Source organism: Lithobates pipiens, unplaced genomic scaffold (genome assembly GCF_037356315.1).
Source record: "Lithobates pipiens isolate NorthernLeopardFrog02 unplaced genomic scaffold, aLitPip1_a1.2 Scaffold_22, whole genome shotgun sequence".
Classification (NCBI taxonomy): Eukaryota; Metazoa; Chordata; class Amphibia; order Anura; family Ranidae; genus Lithobates; species Lithobates pipiens.
Window position 1 is genome coordinate 58,525,753 of NW_027507784.1, and position 24,180 is coordinate 58,549,932.

The 24,180-nt window shown below is 44.4% G+C and overlaps 1 protein-coding gene across 1 annotated transcript in view; it reads left to right on the top strand.

Annotated features, from left to right (window-relative positions):
• The first annotated feature begins 9,957 nt into the window (after positions 1–9,957).
• ACVR1C (activin A receptor type 1C) overlaps positions 9,958–24,180 on the top strand; it is a 112,063-nt gene continuing 97,840 nt past the window's right edge. The window contains exon 1 of the mRNA XM_077447655.1: positions 9,958–10,180. Coding sequence (XP_077303781.1) covers positions 10,102–10,180 — 79 coding nt within the window. The 5' untranslated portion in view covers positions 9,958–10,101. The remainder of the gene's footprint in view (positions 10,181–24,180) is intronic.

A 24,180-nucleotide genomic window follows, 5' to 3' on the forward strand; every position in this document is an offset into this window, starting at 1 on the left:
GTTATAGTTTTATAGGGATTATACAATGTATTTGCATGTGAACCGGACTGAGCCACAGAGAAATTACTGTGAAGAGTCCATTTTTGTGCAGCTTTCATAATCTGTTTTGCATTATCCTGCAGTGTATACATGCTCTTTGCCATTCTGTTTTACATCATTGCTTCCAACTGTGTGCCTGTTTAGTAAACAACAAGTTCAAATTATTCTCCATTTGGTCATTCAGGTGATTTCCCATTTTGTTCCAATACCTGTTGATCTTACCAGAAATCTTGAGAGCTGATAACTTCCTCTACTCTCTGCCTGTACACAAGGAATGGTTATGGAAATGAGGAGGTGGAGAGTAGATGAGTAGAGGTCCGTGTTCTTTATAATTCATAATTTCTCTGTAATGCATCAGAAATTAAGTAGGCAGGGCTGACACTACACGCTAAAAAAATCAGAGATCACAATACACTGTGTTGTCATATTAAAGTGGTTCAAAGGCAAAAGGTTTTTAATACATTCTATGCATTACGATAAAAAACCTTCTGCGTGAAGCTCCCCCCCTTAGCCCCCCCTAATACTTCCCCAAGCTCCCTCTCAATCCAGCAATGTTGCACGACAGCAACAAAGTCCGTAGACTCTCCCTTCTGATTGGCTGAGACACAGCAGTTGGCGCAATTGGCTCCCACTGCTGTCAATCAAAGTCATAGAGCGAATGAGGAAAGAGAGGGGGCGGGGCAGAGCAGCGGTTCCATTTCTGCATGGACACATAGAGCAGCAGCTTGGCTCGGGTGCCCCCATAGCGAGCTGCTTGCTGTTGGGGACACTCAACAGGAGGGAGGGGTCAAGAGTGTCGGTGAGGGACCCAAGAAAAGGAGGATCTGTGCAAATCCACTGCACAGAGAAAGTAAGTATAACATGTTTGTTATTGTTAAACAAAAAAAAATAAGACTATAATATCACTTTAACCCCCCTGACGGTTTTCCTGAGTCTGACTCGGGGTGAATTTTTTATACCAAGAGCGGTATCCCCGAGTCAGACTCGGGACTGCATCGCTGGATCCAGGAGGAGGAATACTCACCTTCTCCCTCGGATCCAGCGTCGTCTCCCCGCTGTACGAGCGAGCCGTGTCTCGCTCGATCTATCACATCGGCGATCTCCGTGCCCTGCGAGCGTTGCGACGCACGGGCACGGAGATCGGCGCCAAATTCAAAAAGTGAAATAAACAGTAAACATACAGTATAATGTAATCTTACAGATTACATTGCTGTATGTAAACATTTCACATCCCCGTTGTCCCTAGTGGTCTGCCCAGTGTCCTGCATGCAGTTTTATATAATAAAAACTGTTCTTTATGCCTGGAAACTGGAGATTGTCCATAGCAACCAAAACTGTCACTGTACATCAAAAATGATTTTAGAGCAGCTAGAAAACAGCGATAATAAATTAGAATCACTCGCAGAATTGAGCGATAGCGATTTGTGGGGAGATTCGTCATCAAATACTGAAAAGTAATGACAGTGACAATTCTGCAACTGAGCAAATTTCAGTGTTTTTGATGTGATTACATTATTGAATAATTTTTATTATTGTTATATTATTATTTGGTACAATTATTTATAATTATTTATTATATTATAATTTATGATTTAATTTTTCAAACTTTATCATACCCGGGATGTCTGCTAGACTCTGGTTTGGACAGATTTAAGAGAGTTATTCCTAAGAATTGCAGGACTACAATATAAAACGCCAAATTTTCATGCAAAATAATGGTACCGCTTTTAGCACCTAAAATCCGAAATAATCGTACCGCCAGGGAGGTTAAGGAGGAAGATGGGAGCATATTATATTTCTGTGGAAGTATGCATGTGTTGCAGAGTTGTACTAAATATACATATACATTTTTTTATTTTGCCTTGACATATGCTTTAACATTTTGGGGCTTCCACTCCCTAGGTGAGCAATAATAGTGGTCTATTTGCATCTTGTCTGATGAAAAACAAATTGGTTAAATATTATTAGTACAAAAACTGGCAGCGAGATCTACAGGGGAAAAGGTAGGAGAATCAGGATGAGCTGTGTGTGGTGTAATCTAGTAATGACGTGATCACATGACCTTGACAGTACTGTGTAAACAGATTCATTTGTAGAATGGAAAGTAATCTTCCAAGAGATACAATGTGATTGCTGTCACAATAAACATGATGAGCCATGGGTTCAACACCTTGCAGCCATGTAACATGTTCGTTTTCAGTGTTGGTAGTCTGGTATTGCTTTAATATCACTAAAAGATTAACTAGAGGAAAAACGTAGTTTATGTTGTACCAGTAAATTACCAGAATGCTGGTCTTACTCCCACTGACATCAGTGATACATGGCTTATTTTCCCACCACTGACACCAATGAAATGAAGGGTATTTTATCCCATTGTAACCATGATGGGGTTTATTTTTCTCCTACTGCAACCAACAACATGGCACTTACAGTGACTTGAAAAAGTATTCATACCCCTTCCTTGAAATGTTCCAAATTTTGTCATGTTACAACCAAAAATTTAGTGGAACATAATTGTGAAGTGGAAGGAAAGTGATTAATGGTTTTCAATTTTTTTTACAAATAAATGCATTAAAAGTGTGGTATGCATTTGTACTCCTCCGTCTGAGTTAATACTTTGTACAACCACCTTTCACTGCAATTACAGCTACAAGTCTTTTTGGGGATGTCTCTACCCGTTTTGCACATCTAGAGTGACATTTTTGCCCATTCTTCTTTGCAAAATAGCTCAAGCTCTGTCAGATTGGATGGAGAGCGTCTGTAAACAGACATTTTCAAGTCTTGCCACAGATTCTCAATTGGATTCAGGTCTGGACTTTGACTGGGCCATTCTAACACATGAATATTCTTTGATTTAACCCATTCCATTGTAGCTCTGGCTGTATGTTTAGGGTGGTTGTTCTGCTGAAAGGTGAACCTCCGTCCCAGTCTCAAGTCTTTTTCAGACTCTAACAGGGTTTCTTCTAAGATTGCCCTGTATTTGGCTCCATCCATCTTCCCATCAACTCTGACCAGCTTCCCTGTTCCTGCTGAAGAAAAGCATCTCCACAACATGATGCTGCCACCACCATGTTTCATGGTGGGGATGGTGTGTTCAGGGTGATGTGCAGTGTTAGTTTTCCGCCATGCATAGCATTTTTGCTTTTAGGCCAAAAAATTAAATTTTGGACTCATCTGACCAGAGCACCTTTTTCCACATGTTTGCTGCGTCCCCCCACATGGCTTCTTGCAAACTGCAAAGAAGACTTCTTATGGCTTTCTTTAAACAATGGCTTTCGTCTTGCCACTTTCTATAAAGGGCAGATTTGTGGAGTGCACGACTAATAGTTGTCCTGTGGACAGATTCTCCCACCAGAGCTGTGGATCTCTGCAGCTCCTCCAGAGTTACCATGGGCCTCTTGGCTGCTTCTCTGATTAATGCTCTCCTTGCTCAGCCTGTCAGTTTAGGTGGACAGCCATGTCTTGGTAGGTTTGCAGTTGTGCCATACTCTCCATAACCCTTTATAACCTATCCCTGGTTTATACTTCTCCACAACTTTATCTCTGACCTGTCTGGTGTGTTCCTTGGCCTTCGTGATGCTCTCTGTTCACTAAGGTTCTCTAACAAACCTCTGATGGCTTCACAGAACAGCTGCATTTATACTGAGATTACATTACACACAGGTGGACTTTATTTACTAATTAGGTGACTTCTGAAGGCAATTGGTTCCACTAGATTTTAGTTAGGGGTATCAGAGTAAAGGGGGCTGAATACAAATGCACGCCACACTTTTCATATATTTTTTTGTAAAAAAGTTTGAAAGCCATTTATCATTCTCCTTCCACTTCACAATTATGTGCCACTTTGTGTTGGTCTATCAAATAAAATCCCGAAAAAAACACATTTACGTTTTTGGTTGTAACATGATACAATGTGGAAAATGTCAAGGGGTATGAATACTTTTTCAAGGCACTGCATTTAACTGATACTAATAATTTGGCTTATTTTACCCCCACTAATACAAGGGGTAAAGGTCAGTACATTGGACACTCCTGATCTCTGCACTTTGTATGTTACATATTCCTGACCACTACACTCTGTATATTACATACCTCTAATTGCTGAACTCTGTATGTTATCTTGTACTTTACATACTTCTAACCACTGTATCTCAGGGGTGGCCAGTGGCATGTGACCTTCGGAGACCTCTGATGTGGCCCGCAACCTCCTGCTCTGGGATGGCGAGTTGGCAAGCCCAGATTGCGGGTTCTGACCCTCCATTCCAGAGTGTAGCCCCCGTGATGTTTAGGCGGGGTTGCTATCAAATCTAGTTGCCAAGCGATAGTTGCCTTGGCCATTTATTGTTAGATCAATTGATTCCTCTCTGAATCTGGACTTGTTGCACCCTTTCTCTTCTGTCACTGCTCTCCATCCACCTCTATGGAACGGCAGATGTAAATGGACTTGTGTCTGTTTACACCCGCCTAACTCCAGTCTGATCAGCTAAAAAAAACAGAGGGCGACCAGTAACCTTCTGTCTGTGCAGGTTAGATCAGAGGGGCTGTAGAGTGGGCTGTGTCCGTGTCTGCTCTGCATATGCAGACTGGACACGGACCTTTCATCCCCCCACTCCACTCATTGTGACCCGCAACCAGTTACCAAGTCGCTTAAGTGGCCCTCGCTCTTTAAAAGGTTTGGCACCCCTGCTGTATGTTATGTTGTACTTTACATACTCTTGATTGCTGCACTCTGAATGTTTTATTGTACTTTACATACCTCTGATCACTGAACTCTGTATATTATAATGCCCTTTACATTCTTAGGACCACTGCACTTTGCATTTTATGTTATAATTGACATTTTTCTGACAAATACACTTTGTATGTTTTGTTGTAGTTTATATTCTATATATTATGTGCTGCGTAAACTGTTGGCGCTATATAAATCGTGTAATAATAATAATAATAATATTCTATTAACCACACAACATGTATGTTATTTTATACTGTCTGATCGTTGCACTCTGTATGTTGTCTTTTGTTAGATTGTACTTTAAATACTTCTATTTCTTGTTTTAAGTTTTATGCATGCTACATATGTGCCACTTTACAGGCACATTAAGGGGACCCCCCGGATACTATATTTAAAGGAAGTTATCATTTTTATTCTTGCACTTTAAACATAATTAAAAACACTGCTCCTGAAAAACTTTTTTTTTTATTTATTTAAAATGTAATTGATGTCGTTCAGGGTAGTACCCAGACCCCCATACCCCTTTTATGGCCAATTACTTGCATATAAGCCTTCAAAAGGGGCACTATTGTTTTTTCCCATAGACTTCAATGGGGTTTGCTGTTCGGGTTAGAATTTTTCCCCTGTTGGGGAGTTCTGCTCACCACCATCAATGTCATCTCTTCCGTGCTGCACTCCACGAGCGCTTCGGGCCTGATGTATCAACCCCCCAGAGCCCCCCTTTTACTTACCTGAACCAGGTCTTTTTAGCAACGGGGACGAGCAAACCAGCTCTAGCCAGTGTCTCAAGTCCTGATTGGATAGATAGATAGCAGTGCAACCAGGCCCGGACTGGGACAAAAAGGCCCGGGCATTTTGGAATGAGCAGCCCATGACATCTTAACCGGCCCCTTTCCCACTTTCCATCATGAAGAATCCCCTGGGAGAGGGGAGGGGGAAACCCGGCAAAGGTGCGAGAGCACAGGGAAGAACCTTGAGAACATGGGGTTGGGCGAGAGCACAGGGGGGCAGAGGGCACAGGGGAGAGGCAGAGAACACAGGGAGGAAGAGGAGAGCACAAGGGGGCCGGAGAGCATGGAGGGACTGGAGAGCACAGGGAGTGGGGGGTTGGAGAGCACAGGGGGAAGCAAAAACACAGGGTAGGGTGGAGAGCACAGGGGGGAGGTGGAGAGCACAGAGGGAGACGGAGATCACTGGGGGCTGTAGAGCACTGGGGGGAGGTGGAGGGCAGCGGAGGGCACAGGGGGGCAGCAGAGAGCATGAGAAGAGGTGGAGAGAACAGGGGGTAGGCGGAGATCAATGGGGGGGCTGTAGAGCACTGGGGGAGAGGCGTAGGGCACAGGGGGGCAGTGTAGAACATGGGGAGGTGGAGATCACGGGGGGGGCTAGAGAGCACTGGGGGAGAGACAGAGGGCACAGGTGGGCACCATAGAGCATGGGGGGGGGCTAGAGAGCACTGGGGGGGCAGCGTAGAGGATGGGGGGAGTGGAGAGCACAAGGAGAGAGACGGAGGGCACGGGGGGCAGCGTAGAGCATGGGGGGAGGTGGAGAGCACAGGAGGGAGGTGGAGAGAAGAGGGGGGTGGTGAAGAGCACAGGGGGAGAGGCAGAGGGCAGAGGGGGCAGCGTAGAGCATGGGGGGAGGTGGAGAGCACAGGGGGTGAGGCGCAGGGCACAGGGGGCAGTGTAGAGCATGTAGGGGAGGTGAAGAGCACAGGAGCGAGATGGAGAGCACAGGGGGTGAGGCGCAGGGCACAGGGGGCAGCGTAGAGCATGCAGGGGAGGTGAAGAGCACAGGAGGGAGATGGAGAGCACAGAGGGTGAGGCGCAGGGCACAGGGGGCAGTGTGGAGCATGCAGGGGAGGTGGAGAGCACAGGAGGAAGATAGAGAGCACAGGGGGTGAGGCGCAGGGCACAGGGGTCAGCGTAGAGCATGCAGGGGAGGTGGAGAGCACAGGAGGGAGATGGAGAGCACAGGGGGTGAGGTGCAGGGCACAGGGGGCAGCGTGGAGCATGCAGGGGAGGTGGAGAGTACAGGAGGGAGATGGAGAGCACAGGGGGTGAGGCGCAGGGCACAGGTGGGCAGCATAGAGCATGGGGGAGGTGGAGAGCACGGGGGAAAGACGGAGGGCACAGGGGGCAGGATCATCATGGGGAGGTGAAAAACACAGGAGGGAGGTGGCGAGAACAGGGGGGCTGGAGAGCACTTGGGGGTGCTAGAGAGCAGTGGGGGGAGGTGAAGTGCACAGGGGGCAGCGTAGAACATGGGAGGAGGTGGAGAGCACAGGGGGAGAGTCAGAGGGCACAGTGGGGCAATGTAAAGCATGAGGGAGGTTGAGAGTTTTGGGTGGAGATGGAGAGCACAGGGGGGCTGGAGATCACTGGGGGAGAAGTGGAGGGCACAGGGGGGCAGCGGAGAGCATGGGGAGGTGGAGAGCACAGGGGGCAGTGGAGAGCATGGGGGGGTGGAGAGCACAGGGGGCAGCGGAGAGCATGGGGGGGAGGTGGAGAGCACAGGGAGAGAGACGGAGAGCACAGGATGTCAGTAGAGAGCATGAGGGGAGGTGGAGAGCACAGAAGGGATGTGGAGAGCACTGGGGGGGGGCTGGAGAGCATGGGGGGAGGTGGAGAGCACAGGGGGAGGTAAAAAAGCACAGGGGGAGAGGCGGAGGGCACATGGGGGCAGTGTAGAGCATGGGGGGGTGATGGAGAGCCCAGAAGGGAGGAGGAGAGCACAGGAGGGGCTGGATAGCACTGGGGAAGTGGAGGGCACAGGGGGCAGTGAAGAGCATGGGGGAGGTGGATATCACAGGGAGAAAGAGGCAGAGGGCACAGGGAGAGAGAGGCAGAGGGCACAGGGGGGTAGCAGAGAGCATGGGGGAGGTGGAGAGCACTGGGTGGGTTAGAGAGCACTGTGGGGGGGTTAGAGAGCACTGTGGGGGGGTAGAGAGCACTGTGGGGGCAGCAGAGATAAGCAGGATAGGAGGAGCAGTGGGGTGGCTGTATATAGAAGACTTATTCTCTCCATCTTCCTCCCGCAATACCTGAAAGCCTGCAAGAGGGAGAGGAGCAGAAGCAGGCATTCAGAGACTGTGGGAGGAAGATGGAGAGAATGATTCTTCTATATGCAGCCACCCCACTGCTCCTCCTATTCAGGTTACAGGTGGCCACACTTACATTCTCTCTGATCCGGCTGAATCAGGCTCCTCTCCCCTTTGTGGTCATGCCTCCCGACTCCAACGTGGCCGTGGCTCCTCTAGCTCCTCCCCCCTTCATGTTTCAGTCCCCCTGGTGCCGATGGCTGAGCCTGAGCTGAACTGGCAGCCGGGCGGCCGTCGGAAAGGTTAGGGGACTGGCGCGGGCTTAAACAGCAGCCTGCCTTGGCCCCGCAAGCAAGGACATGCGGCCTGGCGGCCCCGGCCCACCAGGCAAATGCCCGGTTTGCCCTATGGCCAATCCGGGCCTGAGTGCAGCTATTGGCTCCCGCTGCTGTCAATCTAATCCAATGAAGTGAGAGCCAGGGTCGGGGCCGAGTCCTGTTGTCTGTGTCAATGGACGCAGCAGCAGGACATGGGAGCGCACCCGCATGAGTGCCCCAAGGGCGAGCAGCTCTCCATTGGGGCACTCGAGAAAAGGAGGAGCCAGGAGTGCCGCTGAGGGACCCCAGAAGATGAGGATCAGGGTCACTCTGTGCAAAACCAACAGCACAGAGCAGGTAAGTATACATTTTTTTTTTGTTTTCTTTTAAAAACTAACCTTTAGATATCCTTTAATCATCAACTATGTGAGTTGCTAAATGTTGTGCCTTCATTAAATGTAACCATATTGCTACACTTAGAGCCACCTCTCTTCTCTTTTATACTCTGTAGCTCCTGCTGGATTTTGCTTTGAATCTCCTTGTGCAGGCTTCCATTTGTGGATGGACATTTTATGGTTACACAACCAATCACATTGCTATAATATTTTTACTATAAACTGAAGGACCTATAAGTAAATGGTCGTGGAATGAATCATCTGAGTTTCCATATTATTTTTTATGGGGAAATTTGCTTTGATATACAAGTGCTTTGGATTACAAGCATGTTTCCGTGGACGAGTTATGTTCGTAATCCGAGGTTTTACATGGGGGGATTCCTACGCATGGGCACAAATGGTCCCAGGTACTTGCCACAATATTTTATGATGGCGGCATGGTAGAGGATTCACAGAAGGAGAATTTTTGCCATGGTGAAGTTTCCCTTTCACTTCCATAACTGTTCTGAGCTGGTGACCCAGAAAATGACAAGGCTACTGCACCAGTACGACAGCCAGAGAACTAAGAAGTCAGCCTCCATAATGTAGCACCGCTTCAGCGTTTGCTGGAGAGCATTGGAGACTTGTTTGTTTCACTTATTATCAGGAAGGGCACTGTAAAGTGTTTTTTTTTTTTTTTTTTAAACATTCTATTAGAATAATAATAATAGTAATAATAATTAATAGCAATATTCATTATAATAATTATAATGGTAGTAATAACAACAGCAGTAGAAATATCGATAATAATAACAAATTATTACAATAATTGTAATAATGAGGGTAATACTAATAATAATAGTAGTAATAATAATAATAATAATAATAATAATAATAGTGTTAATGATGATAGCAGTAATAATAATATTAATAATAATAATAATAATAATAATCATCATCATCATAGTGTTAATGATGATAGTAGTAGTAATAATAATAATAGTGTTACTGATGATAGTAGTAATAATAATAGTGTTAATGATGATAGTAGTAATAATAATATTAATAATAATATTAATATTAATAATGATAGTAGTGTTAATTATGATAGTAGTAGTAATAATAATAATAATAGTGTTAATGAGGATAGTAGTAATAATAATATTAATAATAATAATAGTATTAATAATGATAGTAGTAATAGTAATCATAGTAGTAATATTGACAATATTAACAGCAATAATATTAAAAATGATAATAGTAATAAGGAAGATAATATTAATGATGATAATTATTATTAGAATGACAATAATCATGATGGTATAAATGAAGATAATAATAACAATGATACATAGTATAGTTGTTCTGTGTATATATTTCCTCTGGTATGTTTGGGTGGCAGCAGTGACAGCTCCCATGTGACAAGGGACAGTGACAGCAGGCGGGGGGCGGAGTCAGTCCGGGGATGTGATCAGTCCGCTGGGAAGGTGTCGGGATCTCCAGTCTCCGCTGCCCTCCGCTCTGTACTCAGCTCGGCGATCTCACCACCGCTGGAGGAGCCAGCCGGGGCAGAGCAGAGCCCGCAGATGAGAGTGCACCATGCTGATCGCCGGGCTCCTTCCCCTGCCCCGGGCCACCGCGCTGATCCTACTGCTGGGCGCCGCTACACTGTGCACAGGTACCGGGACACCCCATCCTCCCCCGCAACTTTCTAAACTTCCCCCTCCTCCTCCGCGTCCTGCACCCACGAGGACCCCCCAGTGCAGTCACCGGGACCTCCAGGGTCACCCACCTCGGCTGTACTCACTGTATGTCCTCATCCCTCATACCTACACACTGACACCTCACCCCCCCCCTTACACTCCTATACAATTCTATACACTCCCATACACTCATATACACTTATATACACTCATATACACTTCTATACACTCCTATACACTCCTATACACTGCTACTATTACTATTATATATTATATTATATATAACTATCTACTATTCTGGGGGTTTCATCCACCTGTATATCTCTTCTCTCCTTGTCTGCTATATATTCTATGTAATATCCATCTGTGAGATCACCGCTTTCTTTCTATGTTTATCCATCATGATCCTTTTTATCTATCTTTTTCTTTCTTTCTCTATCTATCTATCTATGATCCTTTTTGCTATCTTTCTAATGCTCTGTACACACGGTCGGATTTTTTCAGACGGATTTTGTCCGAAACTGGTGTTGCATACACACGGTCGGACAAAGTTGTCGGAGGTGATGTTCGTTGCGTACGACGGGACTACGTAGAGGTTTGTAGCCAATAGCTTTGGTCCCGTAGTTTGATCTGAGCATGCGTGGCAATTCTCTACAAACGATCGCAAAAAGTCAGATCGGATTTTTTTGTCGGAAAAATTTTAGATCCAGCTCTCAAAAAGTCAGATAGAGCCCACACACGATCGCATTTTCCGAAATATAATCCGATCCGACCTTTTCTGTCGGAAATTCCGACCGTGTGTACAGGGCATAAGATCATCTTTTAATAACTATCAATCTATCTATCTATCTATCTATCTATCTATCTATCTATCTATCTATCTATCTATCTATCTATCTATCTATCTACCTATCAATCTATCTATGATCCTTTTTGCTATCTTTCTAACTATGATCAAATTTTTATCTATCTATTTGTCTACCTACCTTACCTTTCTCTATCTTTCTTTCTATGATTCTATCTATCTATCTTACCGTTCTCTGTCTTTCTAGCGATCTATTTTTCTATGATTCTTTTTGCTATCTATCTATCTATCTATCTATCTATCTATCTATCTATCTATCTATCTATCTATCTATCTATCCATCTATCTATCATATTTTTATATCTCTAAGAAAGGCCATACATTATACAATTTTCCATTAGATTTACCAAAACAATTTAATATGGGCTCAAACCTAAACACTTTTAATTTGAATGCAATCAGGCAGACCCTTCTACTACATAGTTGATGGTCAACCTAAAGGAAATTGAATAGTAAAATTGTATAATGTATGGCCAGCCTCAGTGTTGTATTATGGTCCATAGTTGTCATTAGACTTCTGAGATATCATTGTGTGTAATGGGTTTAAAGGTCACCAGGAAAGTTTCTGTGCAATTGATTTTTCAGAAATGTTGGCGGCTATGCAGATCAATGTAGTAAATTCCTTTCTGAAGTGAACGTTATGAGAACATAAAATGAAGTAGCTTCCACTTCACATGGAATGTGTACAACTTGTGAATGGGGACTGGAAGAATGTCAGACTCACTTCATCTGTATGAATGGTTTATGACGAATGGCGATCCGACAGATCAATATTTGACCCCGATCACTCCAATATAGACCCTCCATAACCCCAGTTAGATGGAATTAGTAAACATTCTTGGCTCTCCATAGAAGAAGGAACATGTTTGTCACATAGCGGATAGAATTCCATGTAACCTTTGTCATGGAGTACAGTTCACAGGCAGTTCATTATCATTTCCACTGTTTTATCCTTTAAATGCTTCTGAAAGTGAAGAACATTAGATGCACCTTCAACTCTCTATCTGTCCATGCCAGCCCTTTATACCCAGCACATGTTATTGAACGCTCTGTTATCTATCAGCATAGGTGTTCTTTGAAATGTTATTTCTATTATGTACTTGGAAGATTGCAGATCACATTCCTGCAACTATATTGTACAAAGGAGATTATAGTGTATTTCTGAGGTTATGATACAATATTGCTTTTAAATAGTGTTATGATGATGGAGATTGCCCTCGCCCAGTCTGTGTCCATAAACGTATCTTGAAAATTAGTTATGATTTAGGAATTCCATTACTTTTTGATCATTTCTGTTACATTGAAGGAAACTTGTCATGAAATAATAATATTATTATTATACAGGATTTATATAGGGCCAACAGCTTGTTCAGCACTTTACAATATAAAGGAGACAATACAGCAACAATACAATTTAATACAAGAGAACGTGTAAAGCCCCATACACACGGGCAAAATATCGGGCAGTATTGGGCGGTTCAATAAAAACCTGCCGACATTTGGCCCGCGTTTACAGCAGCCGGTCCAACAGAAGCTGGCTGAACATTGGGTTTCCTTCAAAGGGGCATGACCAAAAAAGGTCTGCTGATTGGCCAATGGCTGAGAGCACTGACCGGTGTGTTCCCCGCATCGCCCTGTCCGAACACATAATCTCAGCGGGGAGATCGCTTTACTATTATTCCGTAGTTAGTACAGGCTCTCCTCCCGGGCTCTACATTTTTTTTTCTTTTCATTTAGCCCGTTGGGTTGAAGGAAAAAAAACTGATATGCCGCGTACACACGATCGGGCATTCCGACAACAACGCGGTTGACGTACAACACGTACGAATAGCCGAGAAATATTAAGTTCAATAGCCAGTGTGGCTCTTCTGCTTGATTCCAAGCGTGTGTGGAATGTTGTGCGTCGGAATTGTGCACACACGATCGGAATTTCCAACAACGGATTTTGTTGTCGGAATGGAGCCTAAACATGGTCGGAATTTCCGACAACAAGCTCCCATCGAACACTTGGTGTCGGAAATTCCGATTGTGTGTATGCGGCATTAGGCTTCATGTGCACAGGACGTTTGAAAACCTCTTCTGAACGATGTAACTTGACAGCTAGTAACCGACATAAAAAAAATTCAGTTTTGCCACTTTAACATACTGCGTTTAGGGCCGCTAATGAGCGTTATTGTTTAGAAGTGTTTTCAATGGGGAATCATTGCTGACCATTTGCAATGGGAAAATATAGACTTGTATATTGTGGGCTGCAAGAGAGAGTCTCTCTCTCTCTCTCTCTCTCTCTCTCTTTGTCTGTCTCTCTCTCTTTCCTTCTCTCTCTCTCTCTCTCTCTCTCTCTCTCTCTCACTCTCTCTTTCTCTCCTTCTCTCTTTTCTTTCTCTCTTGCTCTTCTCTCCTTCTCTCTCTCTTTCTGTCTTTCTCTCTTTGTCTCTCTTTCTATCTTTCTCTCTCGCTTTCTCTCTCTCTCTCTTACTTTCCTTCTCTCTCTCTGTCTCTCTCTCGCTCTCTCTGTCTGTTTCTCTCTGTCTCTCTTTCTCTCACTTTCTCTTGCGCTCCTTCTCTCTCTCTTTCTCTCTCTCTCTCTCTCGCTCGCTCTCTCACTCACTCTCTCTCTTTCCTTCTCTCTTTTCTTTCTTTCTCGCTCTTTCTCCTTCTCTCTCTCTCTCTGTCTTTCTCTCTGTCTCTCTTTCTATCTTTCTCTCTCTCTCTCTCTCTCTTGCTTTCCTTCTCTCTCCCGCCTCTCTCTCTGTCTCTCGCTTTCCTTCTCTCTCTCTTACTCTCTCTCACTCTCTCTCTTTTGCTCCCTCACTCTATCTCGCTCTCTCTCCTCTCTCTCTTGCTTGCTCTCTCTCTTACTCTCCACCTCTCTCTCTCTCTTACTCTCTCTCACTCACTCCTACTTTCTCTTACTCTCTCTCATTCCCTCTCACTACTCTCTCTCACTCCCTTTCTCTCTCTCTTACTCTCTCCTACTCTCTCCCTTACTCTCTCTCACTCCCTCTTTCTCTCTCTTACTCTCTCTCACTCCCTCTCTCACTCCCTCTCTCTCTCTCTTACTCTCTCCTACTCTCTCTCACTCCCTCTCTCTCTTTCTCTCTCTCTCTCCTACTCTCTCCCTTACTCTCTCTCACTCCCTCTCTCTCTCTTTCTCACTCCCGCACTCTCTCTCTCTTACTCTCTCCTACTCTCTCTCACTCCCTCTCTCTCTCTTTCTTACTCTCTCCTACTCTCTCTCACTCCCTCTTTCTCTCTCTCTCTCCTACTCTCTCCCTTACTCTCTCTCACTCCCTCTCTCTCTTTCTCTCACTCCCTCTCTCTCTCTCTTTCTCTCACTCCCTCTCTCTCTCTCTTTCTCACTCCCTCGCTCTCTCTCTTACTCTCTCCCTCGCTCTCTCTCGCTTTCTCTCTCACCCACAATATTCAGTGGATCTGGAAAGACTGTTTTGTACTATTACAAATGGTCAGAAATGCTTCTAAATGCGAGTTACCACATTTACAAGCTGTTATGGGCATTTGGCGTTTCAAATGCCTCTGAACATCCATTCTGAATTTTTTTTTGCTCTCAAAAAAATGCTTCTGTACTCAACTGCCTATAAACGACTATAAACGACTCTGTGTACATGTACTGATAAGATAACATACAGGAGAGTTCATGGGCTGCTGGAAAAAACGCCCAACTGCTTTGTACATGAAGCCTTTAGGGCCGGTTCACACTGCAGACGCGGCGAGGCGTCTCCGACTTGCCTCGCCGCGACCTGCGGCGACCTCAGCGGCGACTTGCAGAGGACTTCTGTATAGAAGTCAATGCAAGTCGCCCCCGAAGTCGCCCAGAAGTAGTACAGGAACCTTTTTTCTGAGTCGGAGCGACTCGAGTCGCTCCTCTCAGAACGGTTCCATTGTACAGAACGGGGGCGACTTGCGGGATCGAGGCGAGGCGAGTCGTGTCGCCTCGCATCGCCCGCTGTGTGAACCGGCCCTTAGGCGTTTGTGTTTAGAAACGTTTGAAATTTTTATTTTTTATTTTTTTCAAAATAGCCAAAAATGAAAAATGCCTGTAAAACGAAACACGGCTAAACACGCCTTACCATGTTTAGAAGCTCTGGGGCTTGAAATGCCTCTAAACTCAATGTCTGAACTCATTCTTTTGCTTTCCAAAAAATGCCTCTAAACTCAACTACCTTGAAACTACTATAGGACTACTATACGACTACTATACGACTACTATAGACCCTGTGTACATGTACAGATAAGATAACATAGAGGAGCAGTTGAATGGAATGGGTTAATATGGTTTCCAGGCTGACAGATGATCGCTTTGAAAAATGAATAGCCGTGATTGGTGTTTACATGGAGCTCTTGTACAATCGCTTCTGCTGTCACCCATGCCACATGGGTGTTGGCTGTGGTTACCCTTATCTGTCACAGGTGATAGCCAAATCTGCTGCAAATCAAGACATGAGCACCCCTGGCCATCAATGTATGGATATCATTAAATGAGACATTAGAGTTACTAGAGGTTACCAATGTAAGGAGCATTCTTCTGACTGACCACCATTGTAAGGAACATTCTTCATACTGATCACCAACGAAAGGGTAATCTTCATACTCACTACTAATGTAAGGGCCATTCTTCTCACTGACCACCAGTGTAAGCAGCACTTTTCATACTGCATGCTGATCACCAACGAAAGGGGTAATCGTCTTACTGACCACTAATTTAAGGGGCACTCTTCTCACTGACTATCATTGTAAGGTACATTCTTCCCACTGGCCACCAATGAAAGGGGCATTCTTCCCACTGATCACCAATAAAAGGAACATTCTTCATACCTGACCACCAATGTAAGGAGCATTCTTCCCACTGACCACCAATGTAAGTAGCATTCTTCTCACTGACCACTGTTGTAAGGGGCATTCTTCCCACAGGCTACCAATGTAAGGGTCATTCTTCCTACTGACCACCAATGTAAGGGTCATTCTTCATACTGATCACAAACGAAAGGGGTAATCTTCATACTGACCTCAAATGTAAGGAGCTTTCTTCCCACAGGCCACCAATGTAAGGAACATTCTTCTCACTGACCACCAATATAAGGAACATTCTTCTCACTGACCACCAAATGTAAGGAGCCTTCTTCTCACTGACCATCAAAGTAAGGAGCATTCTTCTCACTGACCACCAATGTAAGGTACATTCTTCCCAATGACCACCAATAAAAGGGGCATTCTTCCCACATACCAGCAATGAAAGGGGCATTTTTCATACTGACCTTTAATGTAAGGAACATTCTTCCCACTGATCACTATTGTAAGGGGCACTCTTCTTGCTGACCAATCTAAGTGGACCATTCTCTACTGACCACAGGTGTAATGTAGTACTTCACTGGTATGAGGATGCACTACACTGGCCACCAGTGTAAAGGATACTACAATTTTTACTTTGTGAATTTCTTTTCTGGCCATCATTAATATTCATTTGATTATTAGTATTATTGAAAAAAACAATTGTCATATACAGAAAGGGTGTTAAATACGATAAGTATGCCATATTTCTTATTCTTTGTTTTCATTTTATTTCCAAAAGATCTGTATGCGCTGATTTCCTGAGAGCGGTAGATATAAAATTATAAGCAGGGATTCCTTGAGATCTGAATGTTTAAAAAAAAGTGTTGATAAAGACTGCATTAGAAGCTGATGTTGCAGACCTCTGAAAATGCCAGTCACCTGGCTGCTATGCTGACTTTCTGGCTATCATACTGTGAATCACTAACCCTGAATGAGTTTGTTAATTCTGATTTAGCTTCTGACTTGTGAGGTATTGATGTTAGATGCACAACAGCCAGGCAAATAGCATTTTCAGAATAAATTGGCTGCCTTTGTCATTCACTCAGGTAGGGTTTACTTACTTACTAATTTTCTGCAATATTGTTCACTGAAAATCTTTGAGGATCCTATCTTTGTAAATAAGGGCAATTCTGCAACATTGTATAAGATGAGATCCATTAGCTGTCAGTAGATTGCACCATGTCTCGCTTTATTTGTGGATATAATTCTTGATGGGACCATTTTAGTCCTTATTATCAATTTTCTAACCCCCCCCCCCCCCTTTTTTTTCTCTCTCTCTCTCTGCCTCTTCTTGTTTGTACAATCTCCCTCCATTTAATGCATTCACACTTTCGCATAGTGGGAACAAACTTTCCTGTTTGCGTTTTGTACGCAATTTTGCATGTTACATAGGGCCAAGCGCATTCTTTTGAAGGGCTGCTCTAAGCACATTTGTCACCTAAAAAGAAGCCCCTGCTCCTATTCTGGGGACAAGCTTCTCTGCATTAAAGTGGATGTAAACCCTCACATATACCAAGTGAACTGAACAGCCTCAGATGATACACAGAGATAAAACAAATCTCCCTACATAAGTTTTACATGTAGATCTGCTGTCTTTAGCTTTATATATTCTTTAGAAAGTTCAGCTCCTGTTAGGAGATTTTCTATTCCTGTTCAGCACTGATTGTAAAGTCTGGGCAATCAGCCGAGACAGCTGATTGGAGGAAAGGCAGAGACAGGCAGAGACTTGCAGAGCTGTCCTGTGACACAGCAAGCTCTCTGCAAATCTATTCATAGCAACCTCCCTGACACAAATTTTGGCTTGGTTTTATCACAGTTGACGGAGGAGAACTTGTCAGAAGATATCAGGCTAATAACAGAAGAATGGAGCACGAGAAAGCAACAGGACTTAGAGCTTTGATGAGAGATAAGAAAACACTACAGATATATGTGCCCAACTCAAATTTCATGAATCGGGTTTACATACACCTTACGGTAAAAAAAACCTTTTAGGTGCAGCTGCCCCCCTATCCCCCCCTCCAATACTTACCTGAGCTGATCTTAGTCCAACAGTGTGCCATTGGCTCCCACTGCTGTCACTCAAATACAGTGACGAGGAAGCAGCCGACAGTGTGTCAATAGACGCACACAGTGCAGCTCAGAATCAAGCCCGCATGAGTACCCCCTAAGGGCCGGTTCACACAGCGGGCGATGCGAGGCGACACGACTCGCCTCGCCTCGCTCCCGCAAGTCGCCCCCGTTCTGTACAATTGAACCGTTCTGAGAGGAGCGACTCGAGTCGCTCCGACTCAGAAAAAAGGTTCCTGTACTACTTCTGGGCGACTTCGGGGGCGACGTGCATTGACTTCTATACAGAAGTCCTCTGCAAGTCGCCGCTGAGCTCGCCGCAGGTCGCGGCGAGGCAAGTCGGAGACGCCTCGCCGCGCCTGCAGTGTGAACCGGCCCTAAAGCTGCACGATTAATCCCGATCTTAAAAAAGCATTTCTTTGATTCATTGCAGAGTTTTTTTTGATCAAGTTGACAGCTGTCTAAAAAACAAAACAAAACAAAAAAAAACAGGCAGCCTGTCAAGTTTTTTAAAAAAACACTAAGGCCTCTTTCACACTAACGTCCCGTTCAGGCCCGCCTGTCAGTTTTTCAGGCGGACCTGAACGGGTGCTCCATAGAGGTCTATGGAGCGTCGGATGTCAGCGGTGACATGTCCGCTGACATCCGACCCGCTCCGATCCGAAAAAGTGTGACGGAGGAAAAAGCTATTTTTCCATCCGTCTGCGGATCGGATCGGGTGACGACGGGCACTGCGGTCCGTCGTCATCCGATCTCCCATAGGGGAGAGCTGCGCTGTGACAGGTCCGTCCCTGCGCAGTGTGCAGAGACGGAGCTGTCATCTCCCTGCTCAGCGGGGATCGGCGGAGTGATCCCCGCTGAGCAAACGGACATCCACGGGGCGGATCAGAACTGATCCGCCCCGTGTGAAAGGACCCTTAAGTGAAACATTGTAAAATATAGTTCTTTTAGATCAAAGGGATGAACTTCTCTTTGTAAATGAGGGCAGTTTAACCACTTAAGAAGTATAACCTTTTTTGACACTTGTTGCTTACAAGGTAAATCAGTATTTTTTGATGATGGTTGTTGAAATATTTTATGTCATGCTGTATTTGCACAGCAGCCTTTCAAATGCAAGTTTTGGGGAAAAAATACACTTTAGTGAATGAAAACAAAAAAACAAAAAAAAAAGTAATGTTATGCTACGTACACACGACCAGACTTTGCGGCAGACTAGGTCTGACAGAATCATTCCGTCGGATAGTCTGATTGTGTGTGGGATGTTTTTCTTTAAAAAGAAATGGAACATGTTTCAAATTTGTCAGACGGACTCAATTTCTATCTGAAAAAACGTTCGTCTGTATGCTGGTCCGAGGGACAAAATACAACGTAAGGGCAGCTATTGGCTACTGGCTATTGAACTTCCTTTTCTAGTCCCGTCTTACATTAACACATTCAAAATGAATGGACTTTTAAATTGACTTTAGTCCGTTCGTGTGTGGGCAAGTCCGTTCGTTCGGAAGTCCGTTGTATTTCCGTTAAAAGTCAGTCGGAAAGACCATAGTACGCTCCTAGCAAGCAGCTTGCTGGGGAGGGGGTACTCAAAGTGGGGAAGAGCCAAGAGTGCTGGCAGGGGACCCAAGAAGAGGAAGATCGGGGCTGCTCTTTGCAAAACCATTGCACAGAGAGGGTAGGTATATCATGTTTGTTATTTTAGAAAAATAAAGTGAATTTTTTAATAACAGAATACATACTTGAATTTCATTTTTTTAAGCAGAGTTTGGTGTCACTTTAATTGAACGTTTTTAGCAGATATACTAGTCATCATATGTATTGTTGAAGAATTAAGTTTTTTAAACTATCAGTGAGATATGGGGGGTTATTTACTAAAGGAAAATCCACTTTTCACTACAAGTGCACTTGGAAGTAAAGTCACTGTAGATCCGAGGGGGACATGCAAGGAAAATAAAAAACAGCATTTTAGCTTACACATGATTGGATGATAAAATCAACAGAGCTTCCCCTCATTTCAAATCTACCCCTCAGATTTAGAGCGACTGCACTTCCAAGTGCACTTGCAGTGCAAAGTGGATTTGCCTTTCATAAATAAACCCCATGGTCTGATGTGGCTGAAGGTTATTTCTGTAATAAATAAATAAATAAATAAATAAATAAAATGTAAGTTATTTTCTGTAATACAATATTTTTTGTATATTAATGTTTTTTTTCTAAATATGGGACCTTCTTTTTGGTTTTGCTGATTAGGGTATCTTATTTCATTAATGAGCCCATTTCTCAATAATAAAATGATCTTGTTGATGCATCTGAGCCCTTGTACACACGGTCGGAGATTCTGTCGGAATGTGTCCGATCGGAGCGATTTGTCGGATATTCCGACTGTGTGTGGTCTGCATCGGACTGTTTCCGTCGGAATATCCGTCGGACCAAATTTTCCAACTTGCCGGAAATATTTTCCGACAAACTGCTCCAATCGGACATACTCCGATCATGTGTAGAGAATTCCAATCGGACAAAGTGCCACGCATGCTCAGATCAAATTCCTACATCAAAGCTATTGGCTACTAGCCTGAACGTAGTCCCATCGTAACGAAATTACGTCATCACGTTCTGAAAGATCGGATTTTCCGACAACTTTGTCCAACCGTTTGTGTATGCAACAGTTTCGGACAAAATCCGACGGATTTGGTTGTCGGAATGTCCGACCGTGTGTACAAGGGCTTATAGTGTGACATCTAGCATCCAAATCTGACTTAATTTTTAAAGGGCTAGTTCACCTTTATCAAGAAAAATGCCTATTCAGGTAAGGGGTGTCTGTAGATAAAAGCAAACTGTGCAGCTTTGGCCAAAGTTAAATAATTCCCTTGCTCTAAGTGTAGGCCAGTGGTGTATGTCCCGAAGCCTGGTGGAAAAACTCCCAGAGATGGCATTATCCTGTCCTGCCTTGTTGCTAAGATGTGGCTAAGACACTCCCATTGTATAGTTATGTAGATGCACACTAAAGCCCCCGTAGACACACGGGCCGAATGTCAGTAGACATCAGCAGGTTAAAAAGAAAACAGGCCAACATTCGGCCTGTGTGTATGTCACCCTGTTCGACAGAGGCTAGCCATTTGGTCAGCTTCTGTTGGATAAGCATGCTGGTAAACCAGCAGCCGACTGACTCCCAATCAGCACTCTCTGCCAATGGCGTCCCTGGGGGGCGTCCCCCTTTTAGAACACAACAGCTCAGCGGGGGTGATCGCTATGCTAACTTTGCATAGTTAGTACAGTGGCTCTGACTGGTTCCTGCGTATTGTACAGTAAATTAATAGGCATGGAATACAAAGAGTAATGCACCAATGTGTTCATAGTGCCTTGGGCTAACCTGGTTCACCCAGCCATTCATTTGTTTAACTTTAGATCAGAAAAAGTAGGTTCAAAGAATAACACCCATTTGGGAGAGCTATAATGTGCGAATGCCAGCGGGGCAGCCAAACATAGCGTGATAAGTGAGTATTTGGGTTGGGAATTGGGTTGTGCTTCAGACAGATATTTTTTGATATGTTGGAAACTCTTTGCAACAAATCAACAGACATTCCTATTTCTCCATAGACAAGCAAAAATACACTGATCAGCTTTAACTTTATGACTACCCACCTAATATTAGGTAGGTCCCCCTTTTGCCACCAAAACATCCTTGACCCATCCAGGATACACCTCTGAAGGTAAGCTGTGGTATCTGGCACCAAGTTGTTAGTAGCAAATCCTTTAAGTCCTATAAATTGTGAGGTGGGGCCTTAATGGATCAGGCTTGTTTTTCCAGCACATCTCACAGATGCTTAATGGATTGAGATCTGGGGAATTGTCCAAGTCAACACCTCAAACTCATTGTTGTGTTCCTCAAACCATTCTTAAACCATTTTTGCAGTATGACAGGGTGCATTATCCTGCTGAAACAGGCCACTGCCATCAGGGAATACAGTTTCCATGAAGGGGTGTATTTTAGCAACAATGTTTGGGTAGGTGGTACATGTCAACAAAACATCCACATGAAAGGCAGGATCCAAGCAGAACATTTCCCCAAGCATCACACGACCTCCACCGGTTTGTCTTCTTCCCATAGTGCATCCTGGTGCCATCACTTCCCCAGGTAAATGACACACACGCACCCGGCCATCCACATAATGGTTATTCATCAGAACAGCCCACCTTCTTCCATTGCTCCTTGGCCTAGTTCTGATGCTCTCATTCCCATCGTAGGTGCTTTTGGTTGTAGACACGGGTCAGCATAGGCACCCTGAACGTTCTGCGGCTATACAGCCCCACACATAACAAACTGTAATGCCCATTTTTCTGCTTTCAACACATCAACTTCAGAGACTACATGTTCACTTGCTGCCTAATGCATCCCATAGACTTTAAGATGCCATTCCCCCGAGATAATTAATGTTATTCACTTAACCTGTCAGTAAACATAAAGTTATGGTTGATCAGTGTATGTTTTCATCATACACGCACCACATTGTTGTTAATCCCATCGATAATATCGGCTTTCAGTGTTGGGCAGATTTGATGAGGGTAGACTGATTTTGGTGGACTAAATTTTCTTATATGACCCCTTAAAGTTGAACTATGGGCAAAGTAGTCTGTCACTACACATTAACATGGCAGTTTTTGTCTTTTTAACTGCCCTTCCTCAACCCCCCCCGTAATAGAATTTTGTTACCTGTTAATGTTGCCAGTAGGGCGGTTCATAGAATTTTGTTACCTGTTAATGTTGCCAGTAGGGCGGTTCATCTCCATTTTTCTTTAACAGGATGACAACACTGGTCGTTCTGCAGTGCAATTGCACAGCATTGTTGTCATCCCTTGGACAGGGTAGTCTTAGCCCTTGTACACACGGTCGGATATTCCGACAACATAATCCGTTGGATTTTGTCCGACGGATTTTGTCCGAAACTGGTGTTGCATACACACGGTCGGACAAAGTTATCGGAAAATCCGATCGTTCAGAACCTGATGGCGTTATTTGGTTACGATGGGACTACGTTGAGGCTAGTAGCCAATAGCTTTGGTCTAGGAATTTGATCTGAGCATGTGTGGCACTTTGTTCGATCGGAATTCTCTACAAACGATCGGACAAAGTCCGAACGGACCAAGTTGTCGGCAAATTTTATAGCCCAGCTCTAAAACTTTGTCAGTCGGATATTTCGACGGAAACAGTCCGATGGAGCCCCCATATGGTCGGATTATCCGACAACATGGTCCGATCTGACCTTTTCCGTCAGTATGTTCAACCGTGTGTACAAGGGCTAAGACAGTAATTTTTATTGGACTTTAAGTAATTGACAAACAAAGCCCAACTCCAACTGACACTTTTTAAGCAGTCACAGCAACTGTTTTTACTTTTGGACAAGCTGAAGGTAGTAAGGTAATGTTGGGCCCTTTCACAGGGATGGTGTCTGTTCAGTCTGTTCAGTCATATTAGAAAAGTACAGGTTCAAGCCATGGGTTTGAATCCCACTGATGGTATCACCTGCTGAAAACTTGCATTGTACTCAGCAGAATATTCCAAAAAGCACACACTAGTTAAAGAGGAGGGCCGGTTATACAAAAAAAAAAAAAAAAAGTCAGCAGCTGCAAACACTGCAGCTGCTGACTTAATCAACACACTCACCTGTCCAGGGTGCCCGCGATGTCGGCCGCCCGAGGCCGACCCGTCCCTCGGCTCTCGGGTCCCGGTGCTGCCATTCCTTGTAAGGGAAACAGGCAGTGGAGTCTTACGGCTTCACTGCCCGTTTCCTACTGCGCATGCGCGAGTCCCGCAGCTACTGCGCATGCGCGAGTCCCGCAGCGCTTTCTGAATGGGACGCGCTGTGTTCTGGAACACACAGTTCCCAGAACACAGCGCGACTCATTACCCAGAAGACGCGGCGACGAAGACAGAAGATCTCCGCGGAGGAGGAAGAGGAAGATTAGGAAAAAGTGCCTAGCAACAGGCATTTCTGGTAAGTAAAAAAAAAAAAATTTTTTCATTTTTTTTTTATATTTTTTTGTAATTTTTAATATTTTTTTTGTTTTCAGGGTGGCCCTCCACTTTAACGTGCAGGATGTTCCTTTTTTGGGGTTTAATTTGCCTGTGCACTGGAAAAATCAACACAGCTACCATTGGTGGGTGGTACTTTGCCTGAGATTTGAAGTCATAACCTGAGTGCT